Source organism: Chelonoidis abingdonii, chromosome 8 (assembly GCF_003597395.2).
Source record: "Chelonoidis abingdonii isolate Lonesome George chromosome 8, CheloAbing_2.0, whole genome shotgun sequence".
Classification (NCBI taxonomy): domain Eukaryota; kingdom Metazoa; phylum Chordata; order Testudines; family Testudinidae; genus Chelonoidis; species Chelonoidis abingdonii.
The window spans coordinates 58,526,335-58,547,409 of NC_133776.1; the positions used below are offsets into that span (position 1 = coordinate 58,526,335).

A 21,075-nucleotide genomic window follows, 5' to 3' on the forward strand; every position below is an offset into this window, starting at 1 on the left:
TCAGGTGGTAGCTAGGGGATTTCTCATGATGGCCCCCTTTGTTCTGTTCCACCCATTTATATATCTTTTGCATAAGGCAAGAATCCTTTGTCCCACTGGGTTCCCACCTCTCCCACCTTCTCAATGGAAAAGCACTAGGTTAGAGATGGATTCCAGTTCAGGTGACATGATCACATGTCACTGTAAGACTTCATTACTCACATTCCAGCACACAGATATACAGGTAAAACAGAACCATCTGCGGACAATTGTCCTGATTAATGGGAGTCATCAAGATTCCAACCACCATTAATGGCGCACACTTTGCATAATTACAATAGACCCTCAGAGTTATATTTCATATTTCTAGTTTCAGATACAAGAGTGGTATATTTATACAAATAGGATGATCACACTCAGTAGATTATAAGCTTTGTAATGACACCTTACAAGAGACCTTTTGCATAAGGCATATTCCAGTTACATTGGCATATTTTCATAAAATCATATAGAGTGCAACGTCACATACATAATCTCTGTCCAGGTCACAAAACCATATACCTTCATTAGCACCCTCATTAGCATACTTAGCAGAGAGGCCTGGCACTGGGTGGGCCTTGGAGCCTAAACTACTCTGTTTCACCATGAGAGTGGTCCCTCTGGGTTGGAAGTGAGGCGCATTGGTGCCCGAGCAGGGAAAGCTTGTGCTCTGCTGCCCCTCATTCAGTACGTGCCTTGTGCATAAAAGGGAAGTCCAGTCTGTGGTGATGACACTTTGCTGCCTTTCACTAGCACAGCACTCACTTTTAAGAAAATGTCTATTGATATTTAATTGGCAAGGGACAACCCTCTTGTCAGTAAAGAGGCACGTGGGAAGTTGCTCAGCAGCACTGTGACCCAATTAGAATTTTTGGATGCACTGCACTGATGATTAACGTTTCTGCTCCTACCTGTGACTGTCAAGTAATGATCTCTTCCTCCCTCTCTTCTCCAGTGACAGCCTAGTTGATTTGTCTGACATAGAGAGAGCAAACTACCTGCACAGCAGCACCTCCCAGAGGTAGGAAAATTCATTGCACTGGGGTGATTTCAAGGGGATGTTATACAGCAGGGATCGGCAACCTTTGGCACGCGGCTCGCCAGGGTAAATAGCCTGCTGGGCTAGCTTGTTTACCTGCCGTGTCAGCAGGTTCGGCCGATCGTGGCTCCCACTGGCTGCGGTTCGCCTTTCTAGCCAATGGAGGCTGTGGGAAGCGCCGCGGGACAAGGGATGTGCTGGGCAACGCTTCCCACCGCCCCCATTGGCCTGGAGCAGTGAACCACAGCCAGTGGGAGCCATGATCGGCCGAACCTGCAGACACAGCAGGTAAACAAATGGCCCAGCTGCCAGGATGCTTACCCTGGCGAGCCACATGCCAAAGGTTGCCGATCCCTATTATACAGAAACATTCTTTAAGGCTTTACTGTATATGATCTTTTATATCATATATAGGTGGTCTGTAAAATAATGTCCTTTTCTTTGGCTTCCTGGTAAGGAAGGTTAGAACTGTCCAAGGAGAATAAAAAGCATCAGCCATAGAGTTACTGGGGGTGGTATTAAAACAGTGCTCCTGCTGCCATGCTGCTTTGGACTAACTACATAGGAATCTTTGCCCTTGAACTCTGGCAATGCTGCTACACCACAGAAACTTCTGTATCGGCTCTTGGCACAGCCAAGACATATGGATAGATGTCCACTTTTGTACTGCATGGTAGTGCTGGTGTTAGACCTAAGATTGCCTTTGCTCCTACTCAGGGACAGGTGTTATTGAGGTGTGGTGATGTTGTGATTTGAGTCCTGTCCTCTCCAACCCCACAGGTCATGTGATGGTGTCTGCACTTACTGTGGCCATGAGATCCGCGATTGCCCTAAGATAATGATAGACCATCTCAATGTTTACTGCCATGAATACTGCTTTAGGGTAAGGGACATTATTACTAAAGGTCATTCTCTACTTGTTAGTGTGTAATGGAACTGGAGGGGACTTGTGGCTGGGAAAGTGATCATAAGGCAATATTTGTTCAGACTTTCAGCTTAAAAGCAGATCAAATGAGATCTGGGTCCATCTTGGAATAGGAAGTCCTGTGGCCACAGATTTTGAAAGTACCCACAAAAATTATCTTGGACTACTGTATAAACTAGTTATTGAGCTAGAAGATCCCTTTGTTAACATGTTGATTGAACTGATTTTATAATCCAGTGAAATTAAACAGCAAATTGACCAAACAAACAGTGATTGTCAGGCATTGGATGGCTCAGAGGGTTTGTAATAGTAGATCACTATTTCATATCCAATAGTGACTGAAACTTGTTGCTACTGGTGGGTAAAGTGAATTTAGTTAGTGCCCTTAGTTCACAGTTGTCTGCATTAAAAAGTCGACCACACAATTAGCATCCCAAGTAGAGAAGCTGAGTTTTGGATGTGTTATGGAGACTGACATTCCCTCTCTTCCTGAAGTTGATGTACATTCCTCAAGGTTGATGTATATTGAGGTGATGAGGTGTATATGGGGAGCTTCCTGTGATATGGCTTGTGCTTACCTGTTCTTTACAGACGCAGAGATTTTTAGACTTCAGGGCCATTAATCCAGCACCTTTCACCAGGTTTAAATTCACTAAAAAATACAGAGATTGCCACTAATTTCTCAATCCTCTTCCTATATATGCTTCTAAATAGGGCTCTGGTAACCATCCAACCCCCTGTTTTTGTTTCCACAGTGTGGGATTTGCCATAAGGCAATGGGAGACCTCTTGGATAAAATATTCATTCATCGTGACATTGTCCACTGTGACCAGTGCTATGAGAAGCTCTTCTAGGTGGGTGCCACTTTTTTCAGGGTTAGCATGACTGGATGGACACTAGCTCATGGAAAGCATAAAGGATGGTGAACACTAACACTCGCAGTTATAGGGTGGCCAACAATTCTATGCATCTCATCTGCACAAGAATCTTCCTGTGTGCCTACAATGGAAGGCACTGAGACCCCAACCATTACATTGTTACTCCAAGTCCCTGACCTACAGAAATGTATTGCTAGTCTAGAGGAGCTGCATTACCTGGCCATCCTCTCCTGGACATACTCTCTAGTAATGAAGAAATCATGATTTCAGTTGGTCAAATCAAGCAGAAACTTGGCTTGATTAGTGAATGAAGTGGCAGTTACACATGGTTAGTATCTTCTTCAGTATCAGCTAGATACAATATTCTTCCTCATTTCCTGTACTAACCTGTGGTTGGGGCGGCAAGTTATATAGTCTCGTGGTGCTTGGGCTCCACCAATCTTCAGGGCCCGGGGGCCTAGCTCAACCAATATTTGGGGCTGGGTCTCTTCCCCCAGCCCCACCTGCTGTCCCCACATGCCTCCCTCGAGTATCCCTCGGCCCCCACTTGCTGCCCCCACTCATCTCCCCCAGGCCCCAGAGCCTGCAGCTCACGCTGACTCTGCTCTGCCAGCTTCAGGCATCAACTGCTGCTGCAGGGTCCTAGTGCCCCCAACCCACTAATGGCACCCCAGACCTCCTCCCCCCCACCCAAACTCCCGTTCAGAGCCTTAGGCAGGAGGGGGGCAGAGTTTCGGAGGGTGGGTTCTGGGCACCACCAAAATTTCTACAAACACAGCTGCCACATTCCAGCCTAGATGTGGCAGTGTTGCAGTGGTGCATGAAGTGATTCCTGCTTGTGAAAATTTTTGGGAGTGAAAAGCAGTATGAAAAGTCTAAATTTAAGATACTGTACTATATTTTTTGCGAACCCAAAAGGAACTAGATTTATTTTTTAATTTTCTTTTGTTTGGTAGCTAGCTTGAAATAAAGGCACAAACAAGATAAAATGAGTGGCCTCTGCCATTGCAATGAGATCAGAAATGGTTCTCTCTCTCTGATGATATATACACATGCTTCATTGTACACGGCTGCTTTATTGTCACTTTTGATTAGATAAGACTAGCTAAGCTTTTGCATCCCACTCCTTCTATGCTTATATCTGCACCAGTGGCCTTTGTAGTGCCATTTTCTGTGCAGCACCCAGTTCTTGCACTCAGCTTCTCCTTTTTGCTCTTAGATCTTGAAGAACTGAAGGAGCCAACCAGTTGGAAGACTTCAGCAGTATATATGGGAATGTATCCAGCAGTGCCTGACTGGCTAAGATACCAAATCTCCTGCTACCCCTTTCCTGGAGTTATTTCCCTCTTACCATCTCATCACAATGAATGAATTTAATATCCACTAGTTTATTTTGTTAACAGCACACAAGGCAAGTGCTGACATTAAGGAGACAAGGGAGTGTCCTCTGCAAAAGAGAAGTGGCCTGATTTTTGAAAAGTGCTGAGCACCTCCAGCTACCATTAACTTTAGTGGGATTTGTGAGTGCTTAGCACCCTGGAAGTCAGGCAGAAGCTTCTCTCTGAAGCTATGTTAGGATTTTCTTGTATCTTTCCCTTTCTTTGATTTTTACAATCGGAGTGCATCTTGGTCTGCATCTGATTACATCAATCAGGCCGCCTATAGGTACTAAAGGTGTGAAAGGCCAAGCTTAGGGTCTTGGGAGCTTATCCAGTGCAGGCTGAATCTAGCTGTAAGAGAACTTCATTGCCATATTCTGATAATAAATGACAATTGCTTTCCCCTTGCCTGCAATGGATTTTCTGAAGAACTTGCGGACTGACTTTGCCTTAATTGTGCTTGAGCTTCAATTTCCCTTCTCTTCCTACTCTCCAGTGGATTCCTTCAGCACCACGCGTGTCTGCTACATGTTTTGGAGAGCTTGCACATTTTTTCACCTGGTATGCTAGTTTAACTTTGTGTGGGGGTGACTCTGATGGCCTTACACAACATGTCCAGTGAATATTCAACTCTACTGTCCCTCATTACAAGGAATATCTCTCATCTGAGATCTAAATTGACTTCCCTATAAATGCCTGTTGTTATCCCACTTCTATAATTACTGTAAATTATTTACAGCACAAATGCTGAAGTACAAAACCTTGATTGTAACAAATGTTGTACATAACTAAATATAGCTCTTGAGTAATTTTTAGCTCTCACATTCAGCCTTTGTTAAGGTGGGGAGTTATGCCACTGAGATTATTGGTCACCCTGAATACTTGGCCACCTTGCCTTAAAATATAGCTCCAAGTATTCATCACTCATATTGGATACCTCAAAATTGAGGCACTCAATCACTGCTCACTTTTGAAAATCTTGGTGTGAAGTACCTTGGGAACCACTGGAAGAGCAGCTGGGACAAGGTAGATGTGTTTGAGACACTATTTTTGTTGCAAAACTCCTGTTGCAAGGCTGCCTCTCCCACAATCCAAGGGGATTATTTAAATTCCCACAACACGACACTCTATTATAGGTGCTCCTTCTGCGGACGATACACACAGCTAATTGTTAACTAATTCCATACTTTCCTGTTTGGTGTTTGATATGATCTTGCAAAGCATTGCAGAATAGGCTTCAATTCATTATAGTTTTTTTGCTTCATCGTTGTTTGCTGTGTTTCTCTGTAGCACTTGTTTAACATCTATGTACAATTCTAATAAACACTGAGTTGTTACCTGTAATTTACTTGCCTGTGTCACAATGTAAACATGTTCTTATTGCCAACTGGAGTCATTTGGTTTGATAGACTGTGTGATTTTTTTCATGATGGCCTAAGAATATTAGCATAATTAAAGTCACCACATACTTTCTGAAGGTTCAGGCTTTGGGAAAAAGGTGGAGTGGTGAGAATTAGGGGCAAAGTATTCAAAGGAGAAGGTAGGATTTAAATGCCATAAAGCCTTGCATACAGCTCAAGGCTGGATGAGCTATTGTCCTCCAAACCAACCGCTGCTGGGCATGAGAGGGGAATCTAAATTAGAAGCTCCTGCTCCAGTCATTCCAAGAGTGTGAGGGATTCGCCATTTAAAAATTCTTCAGCATTTAGAAATAAGCACAAGTGACTCTATCTCGTGTGATGTTCTTGATGGGGCTCCCTCAGACACTACTTATTTGTTCTCTGGAGAGTTCCCTGGGACCAGGGTTAGTCAATTATTTTTTGCCAAGGTCCACATTTCTTGGTCAAGGTATAGTCAAGGTCCATACTCCAGAGAAAGTAATAATTAACAATAATGATGATAATATGTAAATAAGAAGATTTCAGGGTCTGTACAAAAGTGTCTGGCGGTCTGGATTTGACCCACGGATTACCCCAGCCTGGGACAATTATAGAATCATAGATATGTAGGGCAGGAAGAGACTTTGAAAAGCCATTCAGTCCAGCCCCTGTATTGAGGCAGGACCAAGCATGCTTCTGTGGTCCTGGAAGCTTTCCATGAGATGATGCTCATGTGTAGATTTGCTCAGAATTTTCCAATTTTTTTCCCCAAAGACATTTTAAATAAAATATTCAAATTACTTTAGACCTTAGTCCATCCCGTGCTTAGCTGCACATTGGGCTACCCACATTTGCCATCCTTGCCTGTCAACTTCCCTTCTCTCCAAATCTTCCCAAATTTTTTGATAATAATACAATGTCATCAGTTTTCACCAAAAATGTTTCAGTTTTCCAGCCAGCCCTGTAGCTGGTGGAAATTTTTTTTTCTAAAAATGCATCAACATTTTTTTTAAAAACAGTATAAAAAGTCAAAAAAAGAAGCATTTTTTAAAAACTGTTTTTTCAGTTAACTCTACTTGTGACTTCTGCATTTTCGGGGACATTCCAGTTAGCAGGATGGTGCTCTTCATCAGCGTGTGCTCTTCCTGGGAGTGGTTTCTGAATACCTGTTGCATGTGTTGTATTGACACATTAAGGGTTGCTCTAAATTTTCGCCAAATAGCCTTTTGCCAAAAAACACAGAGACACTGTGTTCCAAAAGTGGCGTTGCATCCAGGGCTTTGGAGCGGAGCAGTGGAGCTGTAGGTTCTTGCCTGGAGCTGGAGCGGAGCCATAGCACAGAAAATCTTGACTGCTCCACTGCTCTGGTTTTTGTTTTTGTTTTTTCATTTTCAGTCCAAAATGAATGATATTTAGCAAGAAAGTCCTAAAGGTGCTAAAAAGTTAATATCATTTGTTATACAATCTGAAGCATCTACTTTACCACTTTACATAATATATCACAGTTATTCTCACTTCGGCCGAAATCAGGATTTAATGTACACATACAAAATTACAAAAGTTTTTTGAGATATGTTTTATTATTACAGAATCAGATAATTATGAGACATCCAGCAACACTGCGGACTGCTTTCACCCTTGTGCCAAGGTTCGGCGAGTATGTACTCGTGTAGGTTAATTAGTTAGATTAGTATGTGTTGATACTTCTTTTGTAAGGGTTGATCAAGAAAACGCGCTAAGTGCTGCGATTACAGAAAAATGTGAGCAGGACGCAACATTTAAGATATCACAAACAGGTATATTGCAAAAAAAAGTTTTTGTTTATTGATATATTAAGATATCGCAAGAGATGTTAACCACGTAAGCTCATTTCTTACACAGGCTCCCATAACCGGTACATTTGTACATGCTCCCTTATCACTTTGGTGGACTTATTTTATATGTCATCTGTTCAACGGTCTTTTGGTAGCGTTGTATGTAATTTTAAATTTACTGAAAAAGTTGCCTGCAGCACGCATATAAATATACAGTAAACATTTTTGCATAAATTAGGAGTGATATTTGTGATATATCCAGAGTGATTGGAAAATGTCCAACACAACTTTGGGGGTGAATCTTTAGGTCATTTTAAGAAAAAATGTTTCTGTGAACATGTGTCCTAAAATTCTTCCTAAGGGAGCTACAGTCCCTTTAAGGAGGTGATGAAAAGTTAATTTCTGATTAATATCTCAAAAACGCTTTAATATAAAGTCTGTGTCTTAGCGTTAGTATGTACTACCATAATACATTATCCAAAATTATTCAAACCATAGGCATGCTGACCTGGCAGTTGGTCATTTTTATTTCATATTTCAAGAAAGGCTTGTCATCGACTGCCCCTGGCTACGAGGGGTAATATTATCTTCCATAATAAGTTAATAATTTTTGGTTATTATTTATTATTACATTTAAAATTTATGGTTCCAAAGTTGAAAAATAAGTAATAAGTATAATTGTTTGTATCATTCTAAGCATCTAAGCAAATTAAAATTTTTAAACACTTTTCTTGGAAATGGTTAATTATACAAAATAAATTAAGAGTACCATTTTAATGCATGTTTTAGCATTAAATCATATTCCAGGGTCGTATGTGTTAAATAATCGAAAATTTAAAAAAATGTTGGTAAATAAAATTGGCCCAGTCCCCCCAGTTCAGGATGCCTGTGGTTTAAATAATTTTATTTGAATGATGTTGTATGATAGAATGTTGGAAATAAACTTTAACAGGAAAGCGGATTCAAATTGCAAGCACAGTCCTTTTAGTAAAGAGAGCAAATTTTCAGAAATATGTTTTTCCTTCATCAGCCTGGAAACATTATACAAGATAGAACCTGTTATTTGCTCTATCTTATATAATCTATTCAGGCTGATAAAGCAAAAACATATTTCCAAAAATTTGCTCTCTTTACTAAAAGGACTGTGCTTGCAATTTGAATCTGCTTTCCCCTTAAAGTTTATTTTCAACCTTGTAATGTGTAGCATCGTTACTTCCCAACAATCAATGTTGTAGAACAGCGATAGCACGTACTAATGCTACGGCACATACCAAATTTCACTGATATATCTATATTAAAGCATTTTTGAGATATTAATTGAAAACTTGGAAAATATTTCAAGTATTTTTACCGCAAAATTTCATAAGAAAAATTAACTTGTAATTTATAAATAAAAAATTATATTATGTATATTAAAAATTTCTTACTTCATTAAAACTGCAAAAAACTTGTTAAAATATTAAAATATACTTTAAGAATAATTTTGTGTAAAAAGAAAATGCGATCATTTTTGTCCAGAAAATCCAAAATAAATTCAAAATACCTTGTGTGGTTAAGATATCACAAGCAGGTACATTATAAAGAAATGTAATGTTTTCTTCATTGCTTTTCAAAGATCATAACAAGAAACATTTGGATGTGGTAGCAGCACAAGAAAATCTGGCCATGGCTTCAACAAAAAAATCAAATCTGCCCCCCATGATTGATAGCTGATTTACGGAAAAGGATCTCAACAACGTCTTTACTTTTGAATTTGAAAAGCCAAAATTTGGGTTCTTGAGAAAAGCAAAGAAGAAATCTGCAACATGCAAGGTGGAAAAGGAAGCCATGTAGCTTCAAGACAAGTGAAGCAAGTGCTGTGAAAAGTTTCAACGTTTGGCGGCATGTAAAACGTAACCATCCTGAAAACTATGCGGCTCTGGTTACAAAAAAGGACCAGGAAGATGAAGCAAAACAGAAAGCTGATGTGGCTAAACGACATTTATCTGGCTCTTTGAAAACTCCTGGAGAAAAGATTTGTTGCGGAGCTTCATCTGAAAAGAAACCCAAAATTGAGCCAACAAAACTTGACTCATATTTGAAGTCCTCAAAGGTTACAGTCACCATGGATGCCAGTACTTTCCGTGAAGGGATGATGGAAATGGTTTGCTTGAGTTCAACACCACTCACTACCTTCAGGCTAAAGAACAAGGGATTCCAAAAAATTGCAGGTGAAATGGGTTAGCAGCTTGGCATTTCGACGGGGCATAATGCGGTTCATCATTTAGTTGTCAGCACAGCTGAGTCTAGTCGCGAAGAGTTCAAGAAAGCTTTGGAACAAAAATTGTGCTACCTGAAAATGGATGTGGCAACCTGTGGAAACAGAAATTTCCTTGCAATCAATGCTCAGTTCTACAAAGAAGGAAAAGATAAAGCTGTGGTAAAAACCTTGGACATAATCGACATTGAAGGGTGTCACAATTCTTCATATGTGAAAAGCTATTTTAGAAAAATTTGAGATCAGTGAAATGCAAGTGCTGAGCATCTGCATTGAGACTGCAGCAAACATGACATGTGCCATCAAAAATTTCAGCGAGGACAATGAAACCATATCTACCTCTGTCATAAATAGATAGCTAAGGGTTAATGTCTCTTTCACCTGGAAAGAGTTAAAACAACACCTGACCAGAGGACCAATCAGGAAACAAGATACTTTCAAATCTCAAGGGAGGGAAGTCTTTGTTTGTGGTTTTTGGGTTTGGCTTTGTTCTCTCTGGGTCCTGGACAGGACTAGAGGTGTAACCAGGTTTCTGCCAATCTCCCTGCTACAGTCTCTTATCTATTCAGAATAGTGAGTAAGTAAAAAGGCGGTTATAGTCTTTTTAATTGTGTTTCTGTATTTGCAACTGTGTATCTGTCTGGTGGAGTTTTAATGTGTATTTGGCTGGAAGTATCTTAAATTGTATTTCTGCTGGAGAGAGCTTTCTTTCTATTGTCTATAAGCTAATAGACCCTGTAATATTTCATCTTGATTACAGAGACAATTTTTATGTTTTTTCTTTCTTTTTATTAAAAGTTTGCTTTTTAAGACCTGTTTGATTTTTTTCCCTAGTAAAGGCTCAAGGGGATAGGGAATTGGTGGGGGAGAAGTATCTTCCAGGGTAACCTAGGGAGGGAAATGGTTTATTCCCCTTTGTTGTGAGACTCAAGGAATCTGAGTCTTGGGGTCCCCAAGGAAGATTTTTGGGGGACAGAGTGTACCAGACACTGGAATTTCTGGTTGGTGGCAGCACTACAGGATCTAAGCTGGTAATTAAGCCTGGAGGATTCATGCTAGTATCTCATTTTCTGGACGCTAAGGTTCAGATTTGGGAAACTCTGAGAATAGGGATGTGACAGAACTGAAGCTATTTTGCCTGATGAAGGAACTAAAGAAATGGATTAAATTGAACTCAACATGGATGGTGCTGCACAATGGGTTAATGACCCTAGCCTCATACTTCTAACATGGTTTCATGAGGATGACTCAAAAGTCCAGCTGATGAGGTGTGGTATTCACACTCTTCAGTTGGCAATCTGGGATGGACTGAACAAAGAACATGCAAAGAAATTTCTGGCAAAAATTCAACAAGTCATTGTAAAACTACAAACCCCAAGTATTCGAAGTGTTCTGCTTGATCTACATGGGTAATTCAGTCATTGGATACTGTGAGTCGCTGGGGTTCAACATTTGGGATGATTGATCGGCTTCTCATTTTTCAATCTTACTGTGAACAAGTGGCTGCTGCTGGAACAAGAGAACTCAAGTTAACAAAAACTGAATGGGACGAAGTGAAGAACCTGTGAGACCTCTTGGCAAAGCCAAAGCAAACAACCATGAATCTTCAAGCTGTTGATGTAACCCCAGGAGTTTTAATGAAGGAATGGTGAAAACTGTCAAAATTCTTGCAAGAAAATATTGGACAAATTGGAGAAAGAATTCTATCCTCCATGCAGAAATGTGAAGAGAAGCTTTTTGACAATATTCATGTCCTTGCTGGAGTTTATGTTGACCTACTGTATTGGATTCTTCTTACCTCATGGGAAATACCAAAAGCAAAGCTTGATATTGCTCGGCGACTCGAAAACCAAAATCTATTGCTACATTTGAACTCGGCGAAAGAAGTTGAAGAAAATGAAATGCCACAAAAGGAGTCATCAACAATCGAATTTGTGGTTTCAGAAAGTTCACATCTTTCAGAAATACCAGGCTGTTCTCAAACTTCCGTCTCCACTCTGAACTTGTTTCCCTGAGACATCTTCAACCATCATGGGGAAATGGAGATAATTCAAGCATCAATTCTTCAGAAGATGACAACTTTGAAAAGGAATTGGATAAACAAGAAAGATGCCCAGCGAGTTTCTGTGATTCATAATTGTAATGAAGCATTATTTGAGAGAAAATTTCGGGAAGATTGCGAGGTGATGGAGTCTATTGGGAGGCTAAAAGTTAAGTGTGTTTTTGAGGCCATTCACAGCCACATTGCATTCAGGCTGCCTGTAGAATTGTTTTGAGCATGCCAACAACTCAAGGTAGTGTAGAGTGACTGTTTTCAGCTTTAAAGTTAATTTTTCATGATTTGCAGCAAGCTATGAAAGACGACTTGATTGCTGCAATAATTTTTTACAGAATTAATTATGAATGATTCTAGTTTGTATCATTGTTGATAACATTTAAATTGTTTTAAAAGTCTGAATAAAAATGTTTTTTCAAAATTACAGTATGCACTTTTTTATTTAGTTAAAAATTAATTTGAATTGGAGCGCGGAGCGGAGCTGGAACAGTCACTGTTGGTGCCGGAGCAGAGCTGGAGCACAGCAATTAAAAAATTTGATTGCTGCAAATCCCTGGTTGGATCTGAATGACATGGGAGTCCATTTAGCAAAGTACATGCAGTCCTTCTTTCAGGGATAAATTACAAACAAGCATTTCACATAGGGAGTGGATGGGGAACATAGCTGACAGATTGGGAGACTTTCTGGTTAGAGCAGAAGAAATCGGAGTTAGTAGATCTGGATTCTAATCCTGATTGAGTTGGGGGTCATGTCTCCAGATCTGCATGCAGAACAGCACAGGCACCAACTTTTTTCTGCGCCAGTGGGTGCTCGCGTCCCTGGCCCAGCCCCAATGTCACCCCTGCCCCAAAGTTCCCATCCTAACTCTGCCCCTATTGGACCCCTCCCCAAATCCCTGCCCCAGCCCCGCCTCCTCCCCCAAGCATGCCACGTTCCCCATCCTCCCCTCTCCCTCCCAGGCTTGCCGTGTCAAACAGCTGTTTCACGGTGCAAGCGCAGGGAGGTAGGGGGAGAAGCAGGATGTGGCGGCGCGCTGAGGGGAGGAGGTGGAGCGGAGCTGGGGGGGCGGGGAGCTGCAAGTGGGTGCAGAGCACCCACCAATTTTTCCCCGTGAGTGCTCCAGCCCCAGAACGCCCATGAAGTCGGCACCTATGCAGAAGAGACCCTCTGCATGTGTATTTTTCCTCTCCCGTGCAGAAGCTAAGTCAAACGACTTTCTCCATATCCCAAAGAGCCCCTGGGGCTTATCTAGGGATCTGTGCAGGAAAGGGGTGCAGACTGGAAGGATTGGGATAGGGGATAGATAAAAATCTTCCTCCTGCTTCCACAGAGTTTTAGGAAAGATAATAATAAGGGAGCAAAGCCATGTCCCCGATGGAACAATCTGAGGGAAATCTCATGAAGATTTATTCCTCCTGAGCCCTCGACCATGGGCTTTTTCTTTCCTGTGTGAAAAGGAGATTATGACAATGTCCATTTCTGTACAGCTCTGAGAGCTCATTAGATGATAGCTGCTGTATCAGTGCAAAGCATTAGCTCAGATATCATGCCAGATTTCCCACGCATACTTAGTTATATTTATTTGTATCGCTGCTTCATGTGTGTGAACTCGAAATCCCTTCTAAAGTGCAATTTTATCAAGAAGAATGATAGACCGGGGGTGGGGAGAGAGAATATATTTTATTGGACCAACTGCTGTTGGTGAGAGAGACACACTTTTGAGCTTACACAGAGCTCTTCTTCAGGTCTGGGAAACTAACTCAAAGTTATAAACACACCTACTGCTATCCTCATCATGGCAAAACTCAGGGTTTTGCAAAATCCCAACAAAGCCACATTTTTTTCACTTTTTATAACCATATGCACACTAGAAGACATGAATTTTATTCTATATACAGTTTATATTCCAAATACCCTTGTTCTTTTACGGATTTTCCCCAAAAGTCTACTAAAGACAACAGACCAAAACAGCATTTACAATCTCTTGTTTTAATCAGTGTGTCAGAATGTGTTCTGTTCTGTCTACAGAATATTGCATGGGTGTAGTGTCAGAGTCCCATCCAAGGGTGGTGCTGCATGCATAATTTTTTCCAATATTTTTTGATGTAGGAAGAAAATGGGATAGGATGTCAGAGTTATTACAAAAAGATGAGTTTCTGGTGCCCACAGCTACCAAGCTTGATTAGTGAATTGTGTGAGCAGATTGAATCCTCAGAGCAAAAATAACCCTTAATGCATCTTTAGTCTCCAGCAGCAGAATTTCCTTAATGGGACAAAGTGGCATATTATCCTTGTCTACACACACAAATTATAACACTTTACCTATACCGGTATAGTTAAAGTGGTATTACCTCCTACTGTGGAAACAATTATATTTGTATAAAGGTGTCTTACAGTGATATAGCTATTCCCAAAGAGACGGGGAATAAGTTATATTTGTATAAGGAACATAGATACCGGTATAACTGTGTTCACTCTAGAAGTTATACTGATTAAACTATTTCAGTAAAAAAATCACCCTCAAAGGAAAATAGATATACTGGTACAAAAACTGTGCAGACAAAGCCTTAGATAAAGTCATATTTTTTTCTCATTAGAAACCATGCTAAGCATAATATATTGGCTATCTGATGTTTTTATAGATTTAGCTGATGTGTAAAATTTTTGGTTACATATAAAGGGCTTTATTCACACTAATCTCTCTAATACTACTCTGACAGTGTAAAAGGCCTTGAAGCAGATGGAAATGCTCCCTGGAGATCATCTCACTTTGAGGGCCTTCCTGACTAGTACAGAGCTGAATAAGAGCTCTACATCATTGTTGCTAACTCTTGTGATTTTGTTGCGAGTCTTGTGGTATTTGGTATTTTTCTTAAGGCATCAGCTCCTGGAGTCAACTGATTGTGTAAGAATCTCAGTTTCATTTTTAAAAAGTAAGTTTCTAGCGCTCAGGATTGCACCTGAAAAAGTGACCTGCGTGCACCTTAAGGATTCAGAAGGAAGACAAATAAAAAGAATCTCAACTTTATTATTTTAAAAAATCTTTTGATTTTAAAGCCAATCTCATGATTTTTCCACATCTGGCTTATAGTTATTAAACCCTTCAGGCTGATGATATTACTACACTGGCCCTCCTCCCTGGAATGCACTGCACTACACCTTTTCTTTGGGTTGAAGGGTCAATAGGGCCCTGAGTCTGCTCGAATTTACACACAACGTACTCATTGGCTCATTTGTTGTCCATGCCTCCCACCTAAAGTATCCTCAAATCTCCCACATAAGATTGCAGTATCTACTGACACCTTAGGACTAGGGTTGCTAGGTGTCCAGTTTTTGACTGGAATGTCTGGTGGAAAAGGGACCTTGGCGGGTCTGATCAGAACCACTGACTGAGATGCTAAAAGTCCAGTCAGCAGTGCAGAGGGGCTAAGGCAGACTCTCTGCCTGCCCTCGCTCCGTGTGGCTCCTGGAAGTGGCCGCCATGTCCAGCTCCTAGGCGCAAGAGTGGCCATGGGGGCTCTGTGTGCTGCCCCTGCCCTGAGCGCTGGCTCCGCAGCTCCCATTGGCAGGGAACTGTGGCCAATGAGAGCTGAGGGCAGAGCCTGCAGGCGTGGACAGTGTGCAGAGGCATCTGGCCACGCCTCCACCTAGGGGCCACAGCGACCTGCTGGCCGATTCTGGGACCCGTCTAAGGTAACCGGACAACTGTGGCCAATGAGAGCTGACGGCAGGGCCTGCAGGCACGGGCAGCGCGCAGAGGCGCCTGGCCACGCCTCCACCTAGGGGCCCTCAGGGACCTGCTGGCCGATTTTTGGAGCCGCCTAAGATAAGCGCTGCCCAGAGCCCACGCCACAAATCCCTATCCCAGCCTTGAGCCACCTCCTGCACCCTAACTCCCTCCTGGACTTGACACCCGCTCACACATTCTGAACCCTTTGGCCCCAGCCCAGAGCCCCCTCCTGCACTCCAAACCCCTTATCCTCATCCTCCCAGAGCCTCTACCCCAAGCCAGAGCCTTCACTGCTTCCTGCACCCCAGCCCCCTGCCCCATTCCAGAACCCTTTCCTGCAAGCAAACACCTCATCTCTAGCCGCATCCCAGAGCCCACACTCCCAGCTGGAGCCCTGACCCCCATATTCCAAACTCCTCAGCCCACCTCCCCATACTGGATCCCCCTCCTGTATCCCACATTCCTCATCCCTGGCATCACCCTAGAATCTGTACCCCCAGCAGGAGCCCTCAGTTCCTTCTGCACCCCAACCCCTTGCCAAGCCTGGGGCAAGTGAACGAGGGTGGAGGAGATCAAATGGGGGGGGGAGGGCTGGAGTGGGGGAGGAGCTTTAGAGAAGGTGCGGGGGCAGGGGACAGAGCAATGCTGTTTGGGTTTCTGCAATCAGAAAGTTGGTAACCCCAGGGCACATAGGAACATGCATGCCCACTGCACAAAAGAAGGTGTAAAGACACGCATGTTTCACACAGGAATTTGCATACTAGCTGAACGCTGATTTCCATAATTTGCATACAGCTTCGCAGGGCGCCGGCTTGCCCGGGGCGCCAGCCTTGTACCATAGCATCAAGCAACCATTTCGCTTTCATGCAGCCCTTGACGTCCAGGGAGAACTCAGTGCAGAACCTGTCCCTGCCGCAGCAGCCTGCGCGCGCTCCGCTCTACTATCCCTGCGCCAGCTTGGCGGGCGGCTGCGAGGGGGCGCACGCCGAGGAGGAGGCGGGGCGGGGTTCGAATGCGCGCGCCGCAACCTCCCCCTCCAGGAGCGAAAGAGGCTCCAACTGTAGCTGGGGAAAGGCGGCAGCGGCGCGAGCTTGGGGCCGGCAGCGCAGCAGGTACCGTGTGTGCAGAGGCCGCTCCCCCCCCCAGCCAGCGCCGCGGCCTCCGTTCGCCGCTTCATGGGTTGCAGCCGCCACCACCCCCACGGGCTCCCCACTTCCTGGGCTCCTTCCTCCCCCCTTGCTGGGCCCCTGGGGATTCCCCGCCCCAGTTTAAGGGGTTTGTGCTTTTCACGCTGTTCTCTCTTGGCGCTTGCCGCCGACTTTAATCCTCCCCGACCTAGTTCTCCACTGGACACGGGCTGGTGTCATTGTGTGGCCAGCGAAGCAGGCCGGGGCTCCTCCCGGAGCTGTCCAGCCTTCCCCGCGCATCAGGGGTGTGTGCGATCGGGCGTGGTGGTCGCTGTGTGTCCCCAGAGAGGTGGTGAAGCCGGATTCTCACTGAGCAGCCTGCATGGCACGTAGCGAGTGGTGGGTTCGTTTCGTGCCTTTGGTTTTGTATTACCATCAACCCCCTGGGCAGGTTGGGGACAGGTTTGCCGGAAAGGCAATGCAGTGGGCTGAAAAATGCAAGCACACCGGCCTGCTTTTTTGGGATAAACTCTGCCTCTTTGCCCAAAGGAAGGGGGGTTTGCGTTTGGCTGCAAGAGGAAGGGCTCTTTATGAAATGACCTTGCTGATGCTGGGGGTGGGGAAACCTGGGCAATTGTTCATTTCTGCTGTATCCTTTGTGACTTATCACAGGGGGAGTCCATCTCCCTGGTGTCGCTGTTAAAATCTAGATGTTGCTTTTCAGGGTATCTAAATCGTTATTTTATGGCTACTCATTTTTAGTAATGAACTGTAGGGGTTTTAAAAAAACAGTGTTTTTATACTATATTACTACTACTGCTTATTTGGTAGTTGCCTGTGATCTCTAGATTTGGTTTGTTTGTGGAAGGGCTAGTGTTTCTTTAATCTGTTTGCCTGTTTTCCCAGTGAAACAAAATCTAGCTTTATTTCCTTTAGTCTTTGATGGAATTGATTATGCAAGTGACAAAGCTCTCTATTTTTCCCCTTTGGTTCACTGTGTTCTGCTGTGAGAATGGAAGTTTTAAATTCCCTTCTGATGCTGATTCCCTCAGAGCTTCGCTGAACCATACCTACTAAATGCCTCTTAAATAACTTGTTTTTTTACTTAGTGATCAAATGGATTGACAGAAGAGGCGAATGTTTATGTAGAGAAACTTCTGATCTAAGCTTGTTACTGGATATTGGATTGCTTTGTAGCTCAAACAAGTTTGAGTCCCCCATGCCAAAAACAACCTCAGTACCATTTTTCATCATGCATAACTTTTAAGTAGTACTGTTTAAAGTAAATTCAGTTCACTTGTAGCATCCTTTTGTTCAAAGCCTTTAGAAACAGTACCTCAGTCTCATCTGACGAAGTGGGTATTAACCCACGAAAGCTCGTGATCCAAAACGTCTGTTAGTCTATAAGGTGCCACAGGATTCTCTGCTGCTTTTTCAGTCTAAACTGTAAATGTTCGTCTTGTGTATAGATAATCAAGGGGGAAAAAGGCAGCATCAACTTAAAACAAACAGCCCCCTCCCCCACACTCTTTTTCCTGTAGATATTAAGTATTGTTGTTATAAATAACATAAGGTAACCGAGACATTGGAAGGAAAACAATTTTGTTTTTTTTTCCAGTTTGTTTACTTTATGCATTTGACTGCACTTTGTGTAGTCTTTTTTTCACTGTTTCCTCTGTATAATTTGGCAGTTTTCCTTGTTTTTTGTGGGTCTTTCAGGCAGCTCCAGGGAAGTGGTGAGAGAAAGAACTTGACTATAAACCCACAAAAACTGGCCTGGATTCTAAGTACAGATGTAGCACCTGAAACGGTGTCAGTGTGTGTTTTAATTGATTAGAATGCAAGTTGGTTGTGTCCTTGTAACTTTTTTTTTTCTTTTTTTTCCCACAATAAAATGGACGTGGCCAGAATTGTCATGTTTGTGTATTTGCTTGCTGTATCATGGTACACTAACTTGAAATTACAAGGGAGGCTTTTAAATGAAGGGTCAGTTTTGGAACTAATTCAGCTGTTCTTTTTACGTTTCAAAGGTTGCACAGGAAAAAATCAGAAAATTTTCTGGATGACTTCAGTAAGTAAATATGCAGCTCAAATATCTTTTTGTGTAATTTTCTTCATATAGTTATTATTATAATTATGATGACTGGTTAAGAAGTATAAAATGGTGGTAATGAAAGTGAAGGATGCATGTTTTCTAGCATTAGTGTTTTTCAAGTCTGCATATGTGTGCAATTTAGGGCTGGCTGACAGTTCTATACATACCCTTTTTTTAGTCAACAGAACCACCATAATTGCTTAAAGACAGACAATAGCACTTAACTCAAGAACAGCACATGTTTATCTTCCAAAAACATATTGGAGCCTGTAATATGAGGTCTGATGTTTTGTTCCTTGCTGATATTTTTTTTCTTGATCAGTTTGCCTCTTAAATTTTTGCACTGCAACAAGAAAAGCACGCTAGTAAAAACGTTACTTATGATTACTTTCATGTGTTCCACAATAACTGAGGTGCTGTTATTACTGATTTAATATAGTTAGTGCATCATCTTTTAGCAGAGCCAATAGTAATATTTTCTGAAGAGTTTTTCTAGTGTTAACTCTTGCACAAAGTGTTTTACCATTTTCTTTGTTTTCCATTGCCTGAGATGAGCATCTCGCTCTACTTCCTGACTTTGTTCAGTCAGTGTTTTTTTTCAATGTATTTGTATGTAAACAGATGGAAATTTAAACTACTGTAAATGACTGTGTGCAAGGAAAGTGGTTTAATCTAATTTCTAACAATAGTTGCGCAAACTAAGTACTTTGAAAGGATACATGTAATATGCTCTGTAATATGTCTGGGGCCAAACTGCCTCTGGCACAAAAGTTCACCTTAATATATCTAACAAAGATAGACATACGTTGCTTCTGAATCTCTTAGTGATATCCAGTTATTTCAATGAATTTATAACCTTATATTGTGGTTGGAAAATATTTGAAGCCAGCATTGGATTAACGTACTTAAACTGATTTTTGGTGGATCTAATCTATAACATATAGTCTTCAAATGTAAACATTATCCTACCCCAAAGGTCATTAGTTTCAGCTTATAAAATGTCAGGATTTTTGTTTAAAACCATGCTTTATTTTAAAATGATATTGTACATCTTTATGCACTTAAATTTCTATATTTTGATGTCTTATAGTGAGGCTGTGTGTGTCTCGAAAATGGTAGTTCCTGGGAGCGCTCCTGTCATACAGCAGGACCAAGCCATTGAACCTGACTTGGGGCGGGGCTCAACAGAGAATTCCGCAATGGGATCTGAGACAGAACCAGGTACTGATCAGGTGCACCCAGAGTTGGAGGAGGTGCGAAAGCTGCAGGAACTAGTGAGAAGACTTGAGATCCAGAATCAGCAGCTGAGAACTAGGAGCCACAGAAATGTGCTAGGGACAAATACACAAACAAACACAGGTGTAAATAATCATAACTCAGGGCTCAATGGAATGGAAATTAACAATAGCATCAACGCTATAACAGAGAAGCAAGAATTACAGATAATGGCAGATGTACATGACAAACTAAGTAAAATAAGAAGAGGGGTGAAAGAGAGCGACTGCTTAAAAAAAGATGTGGATATACAAATGCATTATAGCCTCCCTAGTATTACTGAGAAAGTGTCTCCCAACGCAAAATATATGAATGATGCAGAAATGCAGAATGATGTTAATGTCAGCTGTTCTTCAAGTCTGGAGAGGAATAGCAGCACAGAACTCGTGGAGGACTTAATCACTATAGGTATTCATCCATCTGTAAAAATGAGTGAACAGAATCTAAATGAAGAGAGTGGAGATTTAGAAAGCTTCTTGAATGATACTGCTTTGGATGAAGTGGAAGTGCTAGAACTTGGGAACTGCAGCGATGAAGAGGACAGCTGGTATGTATGTCAAAGCTCTGAGTATTACAAAGGTTCTGGAATGTAGACTACAGTTGGAATTCCCATGTTAAACGTTATTCATCTGATTCCCTTTTAACATGGAACAGTGTACACTATTTTCATTTCTGGAGCTGGTATGGAGATGTTAATGTTAGTTATTTGTTTACAAGAGTCCTGTGCTGGAATGAAATGAGCATAAACAGACTGTTTCTATCCTTGACCATTTAGACTAACTATAATTGGTCTGAAATACCTTAGTGCAGGGGTAAGCACCCTGGCGGGCCAGGCCAGTTTTTTTACCTGCCGCATTGGCAGGTTCGGCCGACCGCGGCTTCCACTGGCCGCGGTTTGCCGTCCCAGGCCAATGGGGGTGGCAGGAAGCAGCGCGGGCAAAGGATGTGCTGGCTGCGGCTTTCCGCCACCCCCATTGGCCTGAGACAGCGAACCGCGGCCCATGGGAGCTGTGATCGGCCAAACCTGTTGACGCAGCAGGTAAACAAACTGGCCTGGCCCACCAGGGTGCTTACCCTGGCGAGCCGTATGCCAGAGGTTGCC

The 21,075-nt window shown here is 42.4% G+C and overlaps 2 protein-coding genes across 14 annotated transcripts in view; both read left to right on the top strand.

The window, feature by feature from the left end:
- The window catches only part of ZNF185 (zinc finger protein 185 with LIM domain), a 101,272-nt gene extending 95,689 nt beyond the window's left edge, over positions 1-5,583 (top strand). For all 4 annotated transcript variants that reach the window (XM_032794600.2, XM_032794596.1, XM_032794598.1 and 1 more), the window contains 4 exons: positions 974-1,039; positions 1,838-1,940; positions 2,738-2,836; positions 4,080-5,583. In XM_032794600.2, coding sequence (XP_032650491.1) covers positions 974-1,039; positions 1,838-1,940; positions 2,738-2,836 — 268 coding nt within the window. In that variant the 3' untranslated portion in view covers positions 4,080-5,583. The remainder of the gene's footprint in view (positions 1-973; positions 1,040-1,837; positions 1,941-2,737; positions 2,837-4,079) is intronic.
- A 10,873-nt stretch (positions 5,584-16,456) lies between these two features.
- The window catches only part of LOC116833223 (SLAIN motif-containing protein-like), a 77,298-nt gene continuing 72,679 nt past the window's right edge, over positions 16,457-21,075 (top strand). For 2 of the 10 annotated variants that reach the window (XM_032794590.2, XM_032794594.2), the window contains exons 1-3: positions 16,457-16,588; positions 18,634-18,674; positions 19,789-20,520. In XM_032794590.2, the coding sequence (XP_032650481.1) occupies positions 19,811-20,520 (710 nt within the window). In that variant the 5' untranslated portion in view covers positions 16,457-16,588; positions 18,634-18,674; positions 19,789-19,810. Of the gene's footprint in view, positions 16,589-16,727; positions 17,007-18,633; positions 18,675-19,788; positions 20,521-21,075 lie in introns of those variants that run through there. The other 8 variants (XM_032794593.2, XM_032794595.2, XM_075068670.1 and 5 more) reach the window with 6 other exon arrangements.